The sequence below is a fragment of the Aquarana catesbeiana genome, linkage group LG04 (genome assembly GCF_042186555.1).
Source record: "Aquarana catesbeiana isolate 2022-GZ linkage group LG04, ASM4218655v1, whole genome shotgun sequence".
NCBI lineage: Eukaryota > Metazoa > Chordata > Amphibia > Anura > Ranidae > Aquarana > Aquarana catesbeiana.
The window spans coordinates 623,236,944-623,256,133 of record NC_133327.1 but is presented as its reverse complement, the minus strand read 5'-3'; the positions used below and the strand labels follow the sequence as shown (position 1 = coordinate 623,256,133).

General features: G+C 40.7%; 1 protein-coding gene across 1 annotated transcript in view; it reads left to right on the top strand.

Annotated features, from left to right (window-relative positions):
• The window catches only part of DNAH14 (dynein axonemal heavy chain 14), a 415,539-nt gene that overhangs the window by 241,057 nt on the left and 155,292 nt on the right, over nt 1-19,190 (top strand). Inside the window, 4 exon segments of the mRNA XM_073628322.1 lie at nt 220-472; nt 2,600-2,714; nt 4,391-4,620; nt 8,909-9,025. Of these exon segments, the coding sequence (XP_073484423.1) occupies nt 220-472; nt 2,600-2,714; nt 4,391-4,620; nt 8,909-9,025 (715 nt within the window).

Genomic DNA, 19,190 nt, shown 5'->3' with positions numbered 1-19,190 from the left:
TTGAAAACATGTTATCAGTGAAAATCAGTGAGGGACTGATAACAACACATTAGTTCTTTTAATTCAGAAATGTTAAATAAGTCTGTGAAAGTTATTTGCCTATATCTTTAACAGTTTTTTTTTCGGTGTTTCCATATTTTGAATTTTATTTTTTGCAAGTGTTCAAAAATACTTCTGTTTAATATTTTATGACTAGCTTAGATGAATCATCTTTTGTAGGATCCAGTGGATCTGGGATGGGAACCCTTTGTTCGAACCTGGGTGACTCGGATATCCACTAAACTCCCCGCCAAGGGAGTGCAGTACCTTAATACACTGTTCAGTCTCAGTTTGGATGAGGGCATAAAATTCATCCATAGGCATAGGAGCAGCTTACCTTTCCCTGTCCAAGACACAGTCCTCGTCATGAATTTGTGCAAAATCCTGGATGCCTTTATCGATTTTATGAGCAGGAATGGAGGTTTCGGACATAGTAAGTTTTGATTTTTGTTTATATTGGGTTCTGGAGGATTACATTTCTTAAGGTTATACAATAGAAGCAAACGTGCTTTGATAAGTGAAAGCTCAACGAACAATATAAAGTATACAGCAGCCTGAAATTTTCAGTGCTATACTACAAACTTACTGTGGGAATTACCATTGATATAAGCCATTGATATGCACCTAACCCACTCAGACTTAAAGTGATTGTAAACGATCACCTTGTATAACAACCCATTCCATTTAAAATGGAAATAAAAGGCAAAACATATTTGTATAGAGATAAAAAAAAAAAAAACATTAATACCTTTTTTTTTCCTTTTTAAAAGTGATCACTTTCCCTCTATTCTCAGCTGCATAAGACCTGGGGGAGGAGAAGCAGCCGCACACTGAGCTTCCCAGTGAATGGCTGTGCAGTGGGGGGGGGGGGGGGGGGCGTGTCAGGACAAGTCTGATCATTGGAGGAGAGCACACTGAGTTCCCAGCACAGCTAGAGAACTGACCGGTTTCATAAGAAAGCTAGGGAACTGGCAGGAACACCAGGGATTTCACATAAAGGAGGCAATACAAAGAGAACAAGAGACTTTCTCATACAAGTACTTGGTACAGCAGGCACATATCAGGAAGATGAAATGTTGGGGTAACAAGCCCTTTAAAACTTCACATTTAATACTAATGTTAAAATACAGTTTGTCCCAAAAAACTTCTCGTGATCTAACAGTGCCTCCTGCAGAGAGTAACAGGAATAGATCAGTGAGGAGTCTAAATATACTGCATCCAACTCTGAACACTTAGTGGTTGATTTACTAAAATTGAAGAATGCTAAATCTGGTGCAGCTCTGCATTGAAACCAGTCAGCTTCCAGATTTTTTAGCAAAGCTTAATTGAAAAAGCTGAAGTTAGAAGCTAATTGGCTACCATGCAGAGCTGCACCGGATTTTGCACGCTCCAGTTTTTGTAAATCAGCCCCTTAGGCTCCATGCACACTGAGTTAAAAAAATGTTGCTTCTACAGGAGTTTTGTGTTCTGTCTGTAGATACAGCTCAATGTTATCCTTTGTGTCCATACACATTAGGACAATTACAGGCATATTTTAAGCTCAACATTTAGAGGCAGGAAAAAAAAACCTTCTGGTTCGTGTTTCTGATAGGAGCTCACTGGCAGAAAAAAATGTAAAACTCTCCTAAACTCACCTAAACTTTTATACAAAAATTGCTCTATAAGTGTTTTTTACTGCCAAGAGAACAGACATTTTTTTTAAGCCAAGTGTGCATGGAGCCCTACTGTCATCTTATTCTGTCACCTAGGACTACATAAAAAAATCTGCCAATACACTATATGATAGTCTTTATAAGCTTGTATCTTTCTTATTATCTATTTTTTGATTGATTACTCCATCTGTTCTCTAAAAGTCACAACTTTCCCTGTACTCAAATAACAAAAAAGTGCTAGTACTATTCAAAGTACCTAAAACGCAACATGTTTTGCCTCAATCGGCTTTGTCAGGACTAAAATAGTGAAGCGTATATGAAGAGTGAAACAAAAATTCATATGTATACCTTTACCGATGCCATGACGTCATCACTATGCGTACACAACATTTTGCGCGTGCATGCCGCATATGCACGCTGATGTCCCACAATCAGCGTGTACTTCTAATCATTGTCATCAGTTATCTACTATTCCTGATTGTGCCTAAAAATCCATGTTACAATTCAAGTCGCCATCTTATTTAAGGGCATACTCATCAAGAATGTATCCCACAGTCCTTTATATTTTGCCCTTTGTACATAATTAAAATTGAATAAGTAGTTACAGAAAAATCTTGCTTGTAATCTGATTTTGACCCCTATGCTGGTGCTGCCCTTGATATATTCATCATTTATAAAGTAGTAATTTGATTGAGAAAATATTGAGGATGCAGAACAAGGTATGGTAGGTAATGCAGAAAATAGCAGCCTACAGGCAACACAGGTGTTTAGTCTTTTGAATTCTACTTCTACTACTTGCTTTTTTTGGCACAGCTTCCACAGTACAGGTGCTCTTTAAAATGGCACTGAGATTACTATAATTTGGTGAAGAGCCCAATATTTGACCACTGATATTTTTTCCATTACAGCGACAGATGAATTGAAAGAGAAGCTCAGTTCTTTACCAAACACTCGTGAAACGCACTCCTCTGCCAATACTAGGTCATCATACTCACCAAGCCTGAGTGAAGGCCTACGAAAAAGGTTAGAAAACAATAGATACATATATTTAAAGATATACAAACAAACTTAATGCATGGTATATGTATCTAAAGCTAAAATGTCAGGTTTTTTGCTGCCTGTGGGACCACTGTGAAATTGGCCAGCAGGATGTGAGTACACACAGGCTGCCCGACAATGCCGTATGCCTGAATGCCGTATTCACATTCTGCCGGCCGGTTTCACAACAGTCCGGGCATTATGCATCAGCTCTCATCTATCCTGTGCTACAGGGCTCTTCATGTGATGCAGCCTCTTCACCTATTGGTTCTATGTGCCACTATGCTTACCCTTGTTAGTAACTTTCATTGGTTTTAATAAGTCGTGCTACACTATGTATATTGCACTGTCTCTTCTCCTCATGATTAACGTCTCTAGATGTTCTCTATAAAGCAGCATACCATCATTTTTTGAGTTTAGGTCCACTTCAGTAAAGGTGCAGATGTTTCTTTGATTAAAGCCCAGGATACTGATACTAGAGAAGCAAAATGATACCCCAGCTCCACTGTCAATATGATGATCTATGAACTGTGAACCAGTGCTCTAGCCAGGACGTTCAGGCCCCAAAATTTAGTACTGGAACCAGAAAATGGCTGGCGACTCAGATGCTCTTGAATAAAAAACCTTTATTTGGTTACATGGGTACACGGGTACAGGCTCTTTATTCAAGAGCATCCGAGTCGCCAGCCATTTTCTGATTCAGGATACTGATACTGGTAAGGGCTACTGCATGTCTTAAGGGATGCTGGAGGGTTAGTAATTCTAGGTATGGTTTATGTCAAGATCTTCAATAGTGTTTGCCAAAATGAATGTAATATGTACAAAAATGGAAACCTGTACTAGGCATGAAGGGTTCATGCCAAGTGTAGGTTTGAGGTTTGATCCCATTATTGGATGGATTTACTTTAAGGAGTGCCGTGGTAATTCCTTGATGTGAAGGCACCAAAAAAAAAATAGCTAGAGGTTTGATTGACTTTGACAGTCTTGGACCCCTGGGTAATCCCCAGTTTTTTCCGTCATCTACATATACAAAAGAAGTGTAGTTTGTAGTGGTAAATAATATTGATGTGGTACATTTGCAATAGCCATTTTCCTCTCCTTTCCCCCTTCCCTACATCATCATTAGACAAATTTTATTAGCAAAATCATAGTAAGCTTTACAGTGGGATATTGGATTGGTTCCTTTGCAGGCTTAGTACTGATTGAAGTCACTTTCCAAACATGAACACATACTGGATACAGATAAAAAAAATGTGCCAATAATCATTGATTTCTAACCTTTGTATAAATTTAATGTATGAGTTTATAAACTTATGTCTGTGTTAATTCGGTTCTTCACTGTAGTTCTTGAAAAGTCCCTTAAAACATTATGTTGTTTGGTAGGTAACTGGAAACCTGTACTAGACATTGAGGGTTTCTTTGTTGAACTCTCCTTCACCTGGCTTTCATGCTGTGTGCTGGAACATATTTCTTTCCTCATATCTGGAATAAGTACTCAAAATAGGAGTCATTACTTGACCCTGATCTATTCTCTGTATATTTGTTTCAGCTCTGGAATTTCAAAACAATGTAATCCAGACACAGCCAGTAAATTTGCATTTTTTTTTAAGGTCAGCAATGTCTGCTTTCTTATTTCTCTTCATTTTTACATTCATCTGTAGAGAAGAACGCAAATGGTTTTTAGAGAAGCACCCAGAGAAGTTAATTCCTATGCTGGGGAAGTTGTACATATTTGCATACACATGGGCATTCGGTGGGGTTCTAACCCGTGAAGATGAGCAGGAAGGAGATTCTCTCATTGGATTAAAGGCTAGAGATGAGCTCCTGGTCAACGTGACATATGACTTCAGCAATTTCGTTCATGATTTGTTTGAAGGAGAACAAGCCCGTGGTAAGAAATCACTTACAGTATTTGTTATTAGTATTTATAACAATAACGCAATTCTCCCATTCCCATTCCTTTTATTACCCTAGCCAGAGCTCCATGTTGCCTACATGATCAAGCCAAATTTTGCAGCATCAGTGTATGTCATTAACCTCTATATCATTTTCTGACTGATTTTCACACCTAAATAACAATTTCATTTTTAACGACATATATTTGGTACACGGTTTTAAGTGTACAGTTCAAATTTTAACACATGACAGTTTTTATTGCATTTTTTTAACTTTTTTAATTAATATTTTTTATTCAAAGTATTGCACTGTGACAGCTGCAGCATGTCGGCTATTAGCATCCCTCTGTGCAAAAAAAAGATAGTGGTAGAAGGGTGCTAGTCGAGGATTTTCACACGTTATCAAAATGTGGACAAAGTTATTACCTTAGCCCATACTTAGGCCATTCACCCAAGTTGAGAAATCTAAGTTAGAGGGAAGGACAGAGCAGGGAGAAAGACAGCCAACACATTTCAAGCTCATGCGATCACCCTTCCTTAGGGCTGAATGAAATGGCAAGTGTTTAGTGGACTCAACATTACTCTTAAGCAAACAATCTGCAGGCAGAGGATATTATAGACAACAGTCAGTGCTGGCATTCACAGGTCCTTTGCCCTGCTTGTTGTAACCAGTTGAACAATAAAGACTTTGGATTTTTATTTTGGTCTGTCTTTGACCTATTACACCTGGATACCTCTGTGCAAGCACAATGTCACCTGGGGCAGGCAGGTTTGTTTGTGAACAAACCCATGAGCTTACCATGATTTGCTGTTATGTTGATTGCATAAACTAGAACCAATCAGCATGGTTGCCAATTGTTAATTTAAGACCAGGAATCTCAGTGACTCATTGAGAGCATGTAGGGTGCAAATTCCTAGTTCCATGATAGAATGTAGGTTAGAATTCTCTCTGTACTGGCAACTGTGCTGAAGAACGTTAATCTATAAATTGCAGGCAAGTAGGTGTTAATGATACCTTCAGATGTTATACACCCCTTGCCAACATGTGGCCAACAAGTGCTTAGAATGCAGACTGCTGTGCTTTGGTCTTTAAAAGAGAAGCTTGAGTCTGTCCCCCGCAGCTTCTAAAACAGATAACTGAATGATCAAACACCTCTGATCACTCAGTTCTCAGTCTTCAGTGAACAGAGAGCTGGTCACTGTCAGTCACCGGCTTTCTGCTCGGCACCCTCCAATGCTCACTGGAGGGCTGAGCTTTGTGGGTGTCAGGAGCACCTGGCTCAGTCCTCTAGGGGTTCTCTGAGAGGTTAAGCCAGCTGCTGGTCAAGGCATCTGGTTGGATCCCAAATGTAAAGGTGGTTGGGTGGATGAATCCCAACTGAAGGAACTGCACTCCTGTGATCCCCAGGAGAAGTATAGCCAAAATAGCTTTGGCTATACTTCTCCTTTAAATCAAGTCTGGAGCACAGTGGCCTATACGCGGAGTGAGAGCAGCTGTGAGAAGCTTTAGCAATCAAATCCCCAGCTGTCTGCGACAACCACAGTCCAGCACTAAGTACCAGAGCTGAAATGATCAGCTACTGGGCTTCTAATCCTGATACAGACTGCTCCTTATGTGCACTGTGTAGCAGAGCATTCAGAACACAACGTGGCACACTTTGGGGGACATGTATCAAATCAGTTGCATAGAAAGGCAATGCTAAACAGGAGCAGTGAAGCAGATTATGTAACAGATTTACTGCAAATTTACAGCTTCCTCAGATGCTCCAAAGTGACACAGAATAAAACCTGATCCTGACCACTGTTTTGGGTATCTGTTTGGAGTTAAAAGTCTCATTTCCAGTAACAAATCTGTCACAGACTTATGTAAATCTGATGCAGTTGACTGCCAAGGATTACAGGCACAGGGGTCTCATATACACAGAATAACTATAGTATAGACCAGGATATGCAATTAACAGACCTCCAGCTGTTGCAGAACTACAAGTCCCATGAGGCATAGCAAGACTCTAACAGCCACAAGCATGACATCCAGAGGCAGAGGCATGATGGGACTTGTAGTTTAGCAACAGCTGGATGTCCGCTAATTGCATATCCCTGGTATAGACTTTGTTGATTGAGAGACAGCGTAATTTCAACTTATAGTGTCTCTAATTTGCTCAATAAATGCCCCCCAGTGTATTAACTAAGGATTTGACGTGACATGTTCTGCGACTACCTGCAATGGTAGATCACTACTATAGTGTTCTCTTAGTGGCTGTAATTAGAAGTCCAAGAAGTAAAATAAATACATTTTAGGTATATCTAAACATTTTTTTTATTTTCTATGGAGTGAAGAAGGGTTAAAACCCTTTTTATTGCAATCTGTGTCTTGGTAGGGAGATTTTCCATTACCCCCGTCATGTAGACTAACAGGAAGTGGGAGGATATCTTTGCAATAGGAGAGATAGGGCCTTTTAGACAGTTTTCATGGGATCAAATGTCCCCATTGGAGGATTTCCCTTATGTTTCTGTTCTGGTGGCAACTCAGAACTTTGGATTTACCCTCACTCCCACTCACATGATAAGCTACAATATATTACATTTTTGTCCTTGGGTTTAGCTAAGCTTTAAATAGAATTGTTGTCTGCATTCACTTGCATTTTTGTCCAAATGAGACAGTTTGCAACCAGCTGTCCAATATGTAGATTTACCGTTCTTCATAACAGATATAATTCATAGCAATATGAATCCTGAGCACTTGCAGTGACCCATTTTTCTCACCACTCTCAGATTTTCTCTACAGCGAATGTGCCCCGAGGATATTTCCACCTCAATCTCTGCCTGATTGTCACCTGAATAGAACTGCAGCTACCAGATGGCATTTGTCTAATGTCCTGACACCTTTAAAGGAAACTTTTCCTAAGAGTTACAAGGCCCCTTTCACACATGCGGATCCATTATACGGATTCCAGCAGGGATTGATCCGTTGATCGCCGCTGAGACGGCGGATGACAGGTCCATCTCTGCTCACTGTGCAGAGACGGACCTGTCAGATCTCCGCTCTCCTCTATGAGGAGATCGAATGAAAACGGACCGCCTGTCCGTTTTCATCCGATCCGCCAGATGGATGGAAAATAGGACCACCATCCGTCTGGATTTAGCAAACGTGTCACCGCTGACATCTATCGCTCCATAGAGATGCATGGAGCGTCCGTTCAGGTCCGCCTGAAAAAACTGAACGATCTGCATGTGTGAAAGGGGCCTAAGGCTGCCAGTTCTGACCCATCACTCTGTAGGCATCGGAGGCCTGGCTCTCATACTTATCCTTCTAGCTTTAATACATTGATTCATTAACTCAGGACAATTACAAGAACTTCTGACTTTCCTAATCTGCCTTTCTGTTTCAGGTCAGGGACTCTGAAATTGAGTTTTAAGCCATTTACCAGCATAAGAGCCAGACAACTACCATTTTCAGCAGAAATAATAGCTGCCTTTGATTTTTGTAGTGCATACATAATTACTAAATAATACTTTGTTACAGTCCTTTAATTTAAAAGATCATATCATTGATAAATGGGTTGCTTTCTGCCTGAAGATATAGAACCTGTCTAAGTGCCCACTCCCAATGTCTGATTGTTTTTTGTCTCCCTATCGATTAGATGTTTTACAATAAAATCCAGACACAGTTATTTGTAATCTATGGCAGCAACATGTGGTTCCTCATGTGTGGGGAGTGGGTGTGCCTTTTGCTTTATCCTGGGTGATTTACTGTCCCTCTACCTACTGGTCAGAGGCATGTAACTTATTTGTTCTTAGCTGTGGTGGCTGCTTTTGTTTTTCTCATGCATCGGATCCTTTATTTTCACCTAGGGATACTGTGAATAACACACTTCCTGTCCTATGGTGACCATGTTCACTCCTGCACCATATCTATGGAGAGAGACATGGTTGACCCTCTAGGACAGGATGATAGGCACGCCTTTGTTCATCTCCATTACATGGGGATGAGAACATTGAAGTTTACAGAAGATTGTTTTATGTCTCCTGGTAAGATCACAGGAAGTGAAAAGGTCACTGCATTTATGTGAAAACAACAGGTATTTTCTGTATTTGATAAAAATGTTCTTAACTTGAAAAAAAAAACACATGCAGCCGCCACATATAAGGACTGGTAAGTTGTAATATATTACATTTTTGTTTTTGGCTTTAGATAGCTTTTGACACTTTTTGTTATCAGAAAGTGCTTGCAGAACTTACGGCACACTTGTAAAGCGATCTTTTTTTTTATTATTTATTTTTTAGGAGTTCAGATACCACTGGGAGAGAGTTCGATCTTCAGTTATTTTGTGGATCTAAAAACTGGCAACTTCGTGCCTTGGCACAATTTAGTTCCATCTACAGAATCTTTAATCCAGAAAGGTAATGTTTCTCCTACACTTGATGCTAATGGGGTATGCAGCATGTCCCTGTCTGTTTTATCTAAAGGGAAGTTAGTCATTTGGGTTTTTAAGATATACTGTAAATGTGAAAATATAGTATCATTCATATAACAAAAGTCCAAACAAATGCAACATGTTTAAAAAAGTGGTATAGGTAGGTGGTGCTGCGCTAATCCTGAGTAAAATAACTAAAAATAATTTTTGTATTCTGTGACGTGCATTATAATGTGTACCAAAAAATTATATTCAACTGTGGTGATTAATGGCATCAGCCGTGTAGGACTATACACTCACACGGCAGCAGGTCAAAATAGTGAAAAATGATCATCAATAGTAACAAAATAAATAAATAAATCTCACCATATACATAGAACTAAATAACAGCAATGTGACAGTGTCAGCAATTAATAAAGTGCATATCACAATAAAAAGGTGACTTACACTGTGTAACAGACATGCAACACATAAAGTGACAGTGTGCAGCAGTGCAACCAAAAAATACAGCGTCAAAATGTCCAAACAATCAAGGTGCTTCAACATAAAATCCTTCTTTTATATCAGAAAGTGTTTGGACACACTATGTTTGTCGTAGCCATTGAGGATATTTTGGACATGTTCTTTAATGCGTACTCTCAATGCTGTCCAAACACTTTCTGACTTGTCATAACAAGGATCCCACCCACCTGAAGTTCTGGGGTATTACACCATACATTAAACATTGGCGGGGGGGCCACAAGATGAGGACCCTAAGTCAAATGGAATCCAAATGGATCTTTACTTTGGATACATTCTCGCCTCGTGGCCTAAATATCGAATTTGATCTTAACTGTTTCCTTAGTGATTTTTAAATGCGCAAGTTTTGTCCTATACATTTTATATGCTTTTGATTTCTAGTTTTTAAAAATATTTTTTTTAATTTTTTTTTTTTTTAATCGTCAATTTTTTATCGTCTGTTCATATTTAGCCATCGTCTATCCTATACAACCCATGTAGGCCTATTGTGAATAGACTGCTGGGTGGATTTTAGTAGGTTCACTCTTAAACACTCCTGTGTACCGCAGTAATCTGGCTTCTCACCCGACCATTTAAGTCTAATATCTACAACACCTCGACTATGTGTATAATTAAGTGATTGTTTTATGATTTTTATGATGTGCCCTCTACGACGATCATGGTTTATGTATGCAGATTTAATATATATACACACACCCAGAGATATGCCTCACCTCTGTGGTTTTTGCCTATATCAGCATGACAGCCTCTCTCTTCTGATTAATTTTAAATATATTTTTAATTGTCATATATATATTTTTTATATATTTTTAATTGTCATTTTTATATACAATCTCTGTAGTCTTGCCTCTTTTTTGAACCTCCTATCCTACACTGATGGGGCGATTCCCCCTTTTACACTTATACTTCCAGTGTTGCACGGCGCGATCGAACACCATAACAATGGCCGTGCCATGCTATCCCTAGGAAAATGGCCACCGCAATGCTATTGATGGGACTTCGAGAAAATGGCCGCCTATTGTCGGCCATTATAAAGCTATTTAAAGACACTGTTTTAGCCTGTACGCATCCCCTGATGAAGTCACGTGTGGTGTGACGTCACGCGTAGAGACGGGACAGGCTTTCCATGCTGATAGAGGTATACGAGCTTGCCGCTCGTCGGAGCAAGTCACTTTTTTATTGTTTGTGTGATTACCCTAATTTTACTTAATAAAAGCTGCTGTCTGAGCAAAACTGTATTACACTATTGGGATCCTCCTTTTTTGTTATTTCCACACTCCCCCCTATAAACATCTGAGGGAACCATGCCCCGGGACTAGGATCGGGAGGATAGCGCTGGAACCCCTAGGACGATACCCCTAAGTTTGGTCATATGCGCTTCCCCTATTACCTTAAGATAAGGGGCCATTACCCACCTGTGTGTGTGAACACGAAGATGTGCACTATGTGATTTATTTGAGCACCACACTGCAACTGATGCATGTTAGGACGTTGCCGTCACATTATAAAAGAAGGATTTTATGTGGAAGCACCTTGATTGTTTGGACATTTTGACGCTGTATTTTTTGGTTGCACTGCTGCACACTGTCACTTTATGTGTTGCATGTCTGTTACACAGTGTAAGTCACCTTTTTATTGTGATATGCACTTTATTAATTGCTGACACTGTCACATTGCTGTTATTTAGTTTTATGTATATGGTGAGATTTATTTATTTATTTTGTTACTATTGATGATCATTTTTCACTATTATGACCTGCTGCCGTGTGAGTGTATAGTCCTACACGGCTGATGCCATTAACCACCACAGTTGAATATAATTTTTTAATGCACATTATAATGCACGTCACAGAATACAAAAATTATTTTTAGTTATTTTACTCAGGATTAGCGCAGCACCACCTACCTATACCACTATTTACCCACAGGGTCCGGTTTGTACCCGATTCGGTGCAGGCAGCTTTTCCCACTAGTCCGGTTTGCTACATACTTGATAGCGCGGGAATAATCATATATCTCATGTTTCAAAAAGTCCTTCTGTGTTTCACAACGGTTCGACATGCACAGATCTTCTATACATATCACACCTCGTGCTGATTATATAAAAAATGACACAGCCATCTTCTATCAACCAGTGATTCCACCACCTCTATAAGCACAGGGAACTTACCAGAATATAATAACCTCTTTGTTTAAAGAAGGTCATAAACGCATGAATCATGATATACACTCCAAAATCCAGTCTCTTATGTAGCGCTGGTAGATTTACAATCTACCGCAGGTTAGGTAAATTTAGTAAATAGTGTGTTAGGAAGGTTAAAAGTTCTCCTCTGTTCCAGCTTGGCTGACGTTGTGTGTACTTCCGTGCTGACCGGTGGTTGTCGCTGTTATCACTGGTCAGTGTTGGAAAGGCAACGTGTCTAAGTGTATAGATGCTCCTCTGTCTCGGAGACAAGCTCGGTGGAGGTGGTCCTCCGAGTTGCATTCTGGGAAGAGGGTATTTATGGGACAGACGCCATGTTCTAGGGTCGTTTTACAGCCACCTGCTGGTCCTCCTGGCTGACAGGTATGCGTTGAGGAGCTACCTCGTGGTCCTCCGATCGGGAGGCCCACGATACAGCGGCGCAGGGGTGGGCCCAGAGGCTTGTCTGGGGCCTACCACCGCGGACGAGGAATGGTCCTGAGCTGTCGGTCCTGTGTGACGAAGCTGGCCGGCCGAGGAGATCACAGGCGAGGACCCGTCTTGGAGAGATCACGCAGCGTGCTGGTCTATAGAGGGTCCTGGTGACTCGGTCGAAGGACGTATCCAAAAGAAGTAACTATACAGCATAGTGTTGCCGGTTCGGCTTAAAGGTTCAGGCACTGTGACTGACTTTCACTGCAGAGAAAAATCTGATACATCCTGTGGCAGAGGATCGTACGGATTTACCCCCCAAACGAGTCTGTGGCAGAGACTTTTGATTCGTGCTGCGTACTGGCTGCTAGACCGGTGAGAGAGGCCTATCCAGACAAGCAAGAAGTGTGTCCCACGAGGGGAGCGCATTCCACCTAGTTATCTGAATTCTACCAGGACATTTGTCGCTATGATTCTATAAGAAGATATTTGAGTTTCTCCTGAAAGTTTCCTTTTCCGCCTCTTTCCTGCTACTTCCTAAAGTTTGTTCAATAAAGCATTGAAAACGTACTCCAGTGTTGGTGCGTGTGTCGTCCAGAAGTAAACTCAACGGAACCCCTAGACCCGGCGCCGGTGAAACCAAGGGAAGCAAGGTGAAGGTAACAGACCCGCTTAAACCAGCAGTTCCACCGTGAGTTAGTGCTACATTTATAACCACAGCTGAATGCAGGGATGAGTCCACACATAGCACAGAGTATAACTTCAACTTTATAACATGTCCTTATCCAATTGTATTAACCCTTTTGCTGCTAGGTCCGCACCGCATATGGACCTACATCGCTGCTTCCAGCTGACCAAGTCTGTACGCCATTGGGTCCTGACATTCCTCCTTCTGCTATAAGCTCATGGTCACTTTAGCTCTAATCAGCAGATGACATTCCAGGGATTTCCTCACGCTGGAGGGATTTCCTCACGCTGGAGGGATTTCTTCTCACCTCCTGTTTTGGCTATGGGACAGGAAGCGAGGGGAAATCTCCCCTATGGGACACAGATGGCAAAAAAGATTTGCCTCTATCTCTACTTTAAGGTTACAAAGATCACAAAGTCATGTTTGTAACAACTATGTTTGTGGTACAGAGAATTAAAGAGATATTTACAAAAAAGCCTTTTTTTTTTTGCACATTTTTTCAAGCCCCATTAAAATATTAATGATTTAAAAAAAAAATTGCAAAAGAGAAAAAACTCAGGGGAGATGAAGGGAGAGAAGGCAATTAATTAGGGCTGATTAGGGTTAACTGAGTTAAAGCGGTATTAAACAAGAAAACCATACATTTAGTATATTGCAGCTTACCAATTCTTATGCTGGCCGTACACTAGCCGAAAAATCGTTTGAAAATCTGTCATTTCGACCGTTCTTTCCTTTTTTTGTCCAAAATCGTTTTTAACTATTCAGAGCCGAAAAAATCAAATGAACAGGTTGAAAAATTCTGCCAAGTGAACGATAAATTGAAAGGTTAATGTGTTTTTCTCCCGAACTGTTTTCAATAGGCATATGTGATAAAACGAATGAAAAACTGATTCATTTATGCCCATTGAGCGATTTATCGATCAAAATTCGGTCATTACATGATGGCAAAATCGTTTGCTCTCACGGCCGAGTGTTTGTTATTCGAAAACGAGTTTGAACGATTTTTCATATAGTGTATGGCCAGAATTACATGTGATACTGCATTTGTTTTCTTTTTTATTTCCTAGTATTTTATTGTTGTTTTTAAATTGGAGGATACTAAGAGAAGAAACATTGTAACATTACGGATAAGAATAAACATTACAGTGTTATGGAAGAGGAGTACAATATCTTGGATTAAAAGATCTGGCTCACAATTGGTGTTCCAAATCCCAAAGGTGTTCAGTAGGGCTGAGGTCAGGGCTCTGTGCAGGCCAATTGAGTCCCTCCACACTAATCTCATCAAACCATGTTTTGATATGGAGCTGCTGTGTACACAAGGGAACAGTCATGGTGGTACAAAAAAGGGCCTTCCCCACTATTGAAATGCAATCAATTAGAGGGGTGTCCGCATAGTAGGTGTGGTGGTCAGGTGCCCTCTCAGTTTTGGTTATATAGTATACTTTGATTCTTTGTAAACTATTTATTTACCTTTTTAGATGGAGTTCCATTATATTCCTGACTTATTCAAATGGTTTTTTGAGCATTCCCATAACTTCTATCAGCTCCTTCCCTTCATATTTTATTTAAACTTGAAGTTCCTTTCCTATTTGGTTGAATTTTCCTTGTCTTTTTATGTTTACTCTAATTTTTTATCACAATGAGGTTGCTGATGTTACGTTTTACATCTGGTTGTTGTTTTGTGGCTCTGGGCATTTATCTTACTCGTTTACCATACCTATGTGTTTGCTAAGCCTCCAGCTCTATATCTGTACTATTTGCATTATACTTCTTTAGCATACAGAGGCAATAAAATGCCCTGATGGCCTGAAGGATTAAAAAATATTTATAGCACCGAATAAAAGGATTGTTTTATGATGCCCTCGCTGTGTGTCTTCTACTTTTCGATTATGAAGTTTTTGTTGCGTCCAATTCTATTCTTTTGTTTTCTTCACTCTCTCTGCTGTAATTTTTCACATTGGTAAAGGCCATCCGCTTGAAGACAAATATTACGCCAGACAGAACACATTAATCACTGAATGAATGCTTGCGTTTTCTATTTCCATTCGGTCGTGTTTTCGTTTTGCTGAGTTTAATTGTCGGATTTTGAATTGGTAATCTTCGTCTTTTTGCTTGGATGTTGTGTCGGAGAACTGCTTGGGAGACTCGATATTTCAATAAACATTGCTCTTGCTTAATATTTAATTAAAGCCCCGCAGCCCCACTCTGTGCTTCCTCCCATGACCTCCCCTCCTCCCTCCCTGGAGGCTCTTCCCCCCTTGAGCGTATGTTATATATTTTAATATGCTCACTTTTTAAGGCAAATTTCATTAGCAGTGATAATTCAGGGAGCAGTGCTGACCTGAAGACATGCATTGGCACACTGTGAGCGCAGGGAGCTGTGGTGGTATGCAGGGCAAGGGGCAGTCTCATGCACTCATTCTGGGGTTGATTTACGAAAGGTAAATAGAATGTGAACTTTGCAAAGTGCAGTTGCATTCTATAAGTGCAGTTGCTCCAGAGCTTAGTAAATGAGGTAAAGCTTCACTTTGCAAAGAATACCCAATCATGTGCAAGGAAAATGTAAATAAAGCATTTTTGTTTGCATATGATTGGATGACAGAAGTCAGCAGAGCTTCTGCTCATTTACTAAGCTCTGGAGCAACTGCACTTGCAGAGTGCAACTGCCTTTAATAAATCAACCCCAGTGCGTCCTCAGTCTTTGAGGTTGAATGACCCTGGGTGTTATTCAAAACAGAAGTCTGATGACATCTTGTGGCAGAAAAAAAGTACTGTGGAGGTGGGGTGCAGCTCCAAGTTAAGGCCCCGTTCCCCATTCTCGCATTTTATGTGTTTTATGTGTGGTGCATTAAAAAGCCCTGCATGCTGCATCTTTGATGCGTTTTCATCAAAACATACATTCTATAGAGTTCAAAGTTAAAGCACCCAAAAACGCATTTAAAACTAACCTAAAATGCAACACACCAAAAATACACCACATAGGTGTGAATATTACAAGGCACCTTGAGTGAGCAGGCCTATGACACCCAGGACACAAAGTATGCCCTCCGCCTTGGCATTACTCAGCCTCAAAAGACTGAGTACTGTAGGGTGCAGCACCAGAGAAGAGGTGATTATTGCAGTTATGGATGTTTATTTTAATACTTCTAGTGGACATATATATATATTTTAAAAAAGTTCTATATACACAGTATATAAAAAAAGGCCTTGAGTTGCTGCCAAGTACAAATGCAGCAACGTTTTCTAGCGTTAAAATGTATCTAAAGGCAAAATTTTTCTTTTAGTTTACTTTTAGTTTGGATAGATTGTGAAAGGGCTAGACCTCTGTCATGAATTTTTATTGCTGGAAATTATGAGAAAGTTTTGAGGCAATGGATCTCTTAAAGTAGAACTATAGGCAAAACTTTTTTAAATTTTGGATTTAGCAAGGGAGGGTTATAACCCCTGTATGGGTTTTTTTTCGCCATCTGTGTCCCATTGTGGAGATTTCCCTTCACTTCCTGTCCCATATCCAAGCACGAAGTGAGAGGAAATCCCTGATAAAAGGGAATTCTTTGGGGACCCCCAGGTCACCAGAACTAGTGTCCCCATTGGAAGATTTCCCCAATATTACTTTTTTGGGGATAACCCAAAATTTAGGATTTTCGTTCACTTTCACTTTTGTAAACAGGACAAACAGAGAAGGTAAATCTCCTTAACAGGGGCACGACAGCCATAAAAACCTGACGGGGGTTCTAATCTCTCCGCACTCTATCCAAAACGGCAAAAAATTTTACCTTTAGTTTAGTTTTGCCTTTAGTTGTACTTTAAGCTGACCCTACTCTGTTAGAATTTTGACCAATACAGAGGAGGTGGATGGCTGTGCCAGCTCCATGAAAGTCAACTAAGTAATGGACTTTTGGGTATTCTGCCAGACCTCCTGGCTGTCAGTATACAATAGCCAACAGGGATAATTTGTCCATCCGTGCTGTTAGCTTGGATGGAGGAATCTATTAGATTTGTTGTGTTCAGGCCACATTTTTCTTTTTTATGGCCAACTTTAAAGTAATAGGTGTTTTTATTCAGAAGCGTGGAGGGGTTCATTACATTTAGAAAGCTCCTTCAGGACTGGTGGTGAGAGGTTAGGTCTTTACTCAAGTATAGGCTGGTTATACAAGGAGGAAAGTGCCAAAAGCATATTGTAGAATGGCCAGATTTAATTTTATTTAGACTCTTGTTGTATCATAAAGAGTCAACATGTATTAAGGGTTCAAAGGGGTTTATCAGGGGCTTTTTGCACTTTCCTCCTTCTACACCCAGGTTTCTAAGAACAGCTGAAGTCAGGTTGCTACACAGACACTCTTCTTCCCCCAAATTATTCCACATTATCCTTAAGGTGTGCATTATCCCATAATCATTTATAGATCGGTAAGAGAGGTTAACCTTCTGCAACCCATCCTCTATAGCTGGAGGTATTTCCGCAGGCCCGTACAACACAGATGATCATCAGAGCTGACAGCAATCTCCCTCAGTACATCATGGCAGCGTTTGTTGGTGTCACTTGCTAAAAATAGTCTGTCTTCTTTTTTATTCAGAGTAAATGTTACTTTTTACCATTGTGCTGACAGTGCATTTCATCAGAGCTCATTTATCACTTATCTCCTGCCAACAGGGGTCACTTGTTTACATATTTATGTAGGTGTTATTTGTAGAATAGACATCATTTATCATTGGGAATGGAGGGCAGTACAGTTTTGTCTCCCATACATTTAACTTTTTATATTTTCTTTGCAATTAAAGCTCATCCCCAGGCACAAACATTTGCATTTAAATATATTCCTCAGTGGCCACAGAGCATATAAATACACTTTGTGTGCACCAAAAACCTTTGCAAACCCTGAGCTTACCAGATGTAGCACCCTCCTAGTTAGGTTGCTGGGATGTTAGGTAAATGTAGTTCTTTTTTGGCTTATTATTAATCAGTGGAGCAGTTGTTGTCTGTTTGGGTCTGTTTGTGGTTTCCCATATGGTGAGATCCGTTATTTCCCCCAGTCTCTGTTCAGAATCTTCCAGAGTTCAGGAAGGGACATTCAAATCTCTCACCTGAATATTTACTACCCTCTGGCCAATCCCTGGGGAGGTGTGCCCAGTAGGTGGTCAGATAGGGGGTAAATAGGCTGGAACCTGTTCAAACTTGTTCTTCCCCTAGAAGAAGGGGGACCGTGTGCTTCAGGGGCTGCTAAGCCCTGGGGCCTTCCTGCCTGTCTGCTGTACTACTCCCTTCCCTGGATCGAGCTCATGAAATTGTTATTCCCCTAGAAGAAGGGAGACTATGTGCTTCAGGGGCTGCTAAGCCCTGGGGCCTTCCTGCTTGGCTGCTGGACTACTCCTTTCCCTGGATGGAGCCCATAAACTTGCTTCTACTGGGATTTGTGAGTAGAGCCCAATCTCCTAAGCTGCAGTTTATCTATGGTCCGGAGCTGTGGATGTTACAAACTGCTCCAGTTTGCCTAGTGTGCTGTCCATCTTGTGGTCTTTAGCTGCAAGAACTTAGAATGTTCCAGTCTGCTCCTAATATCTGCACCAACCTATCCTGTGGTCATCAGCGACAGGTAACTTAGACTGTTCCAGTCTACTTAAATGTCCTACTCATGCTCTAATATTCTCCTGATTCACAGCTGGGAGTGAAAGACTGTGTTGTTATCACCTAGAGAAAGTGTCCGCTGCAAGATTTGTGCTTTGGCGTTTTGGTGTATTCCATACCCCATTGTCCTCCTGAGTTATGAGTTATTTAGCAATAAACTTCAAAAAGACCTTCCCTAGACTGATTACTGAACCAGAGTGAATGGACTGTTATGCCGCGTACAAACGACCGGACTTCTCGTTGACCGTGTTCCAACAAAACGGACTTGCCTACACATGATTCGAACGTGATGACGTACGACCAGACTAGAATAAGGAAGTTCACAGCCAGTAGCCAATAGCTGCCCTTGCGTCCTTTTTCGTCCGTTGGACTAGCATACAGACAAATGGATTTTTCGATCGGACTCGAGTCCGTCGGAAAGATTTGAAACATGTTCTATTTCTAGGTCTGTCGGAATTTTCGACAGAAAAGGTCCGATGAAGGTCCGATGAAGCCCACACACGATCGGAATGTCCAACAGAATCGTTCTGTCGGACCTTTTCTGCCAGACAGTCCGCTCGTGTGTACGCGGCATAACTGTTTGCCTGGCTGCTTCTGCAGTGCTTGGGAAAGAACCTGAAACTCAACTGCTCCTTCGGGGGTGGGGGGTTCGGTAGCTCTACACATGTAAAAGTATCAGTGACATAATCACTGTGCTTCACATAAAT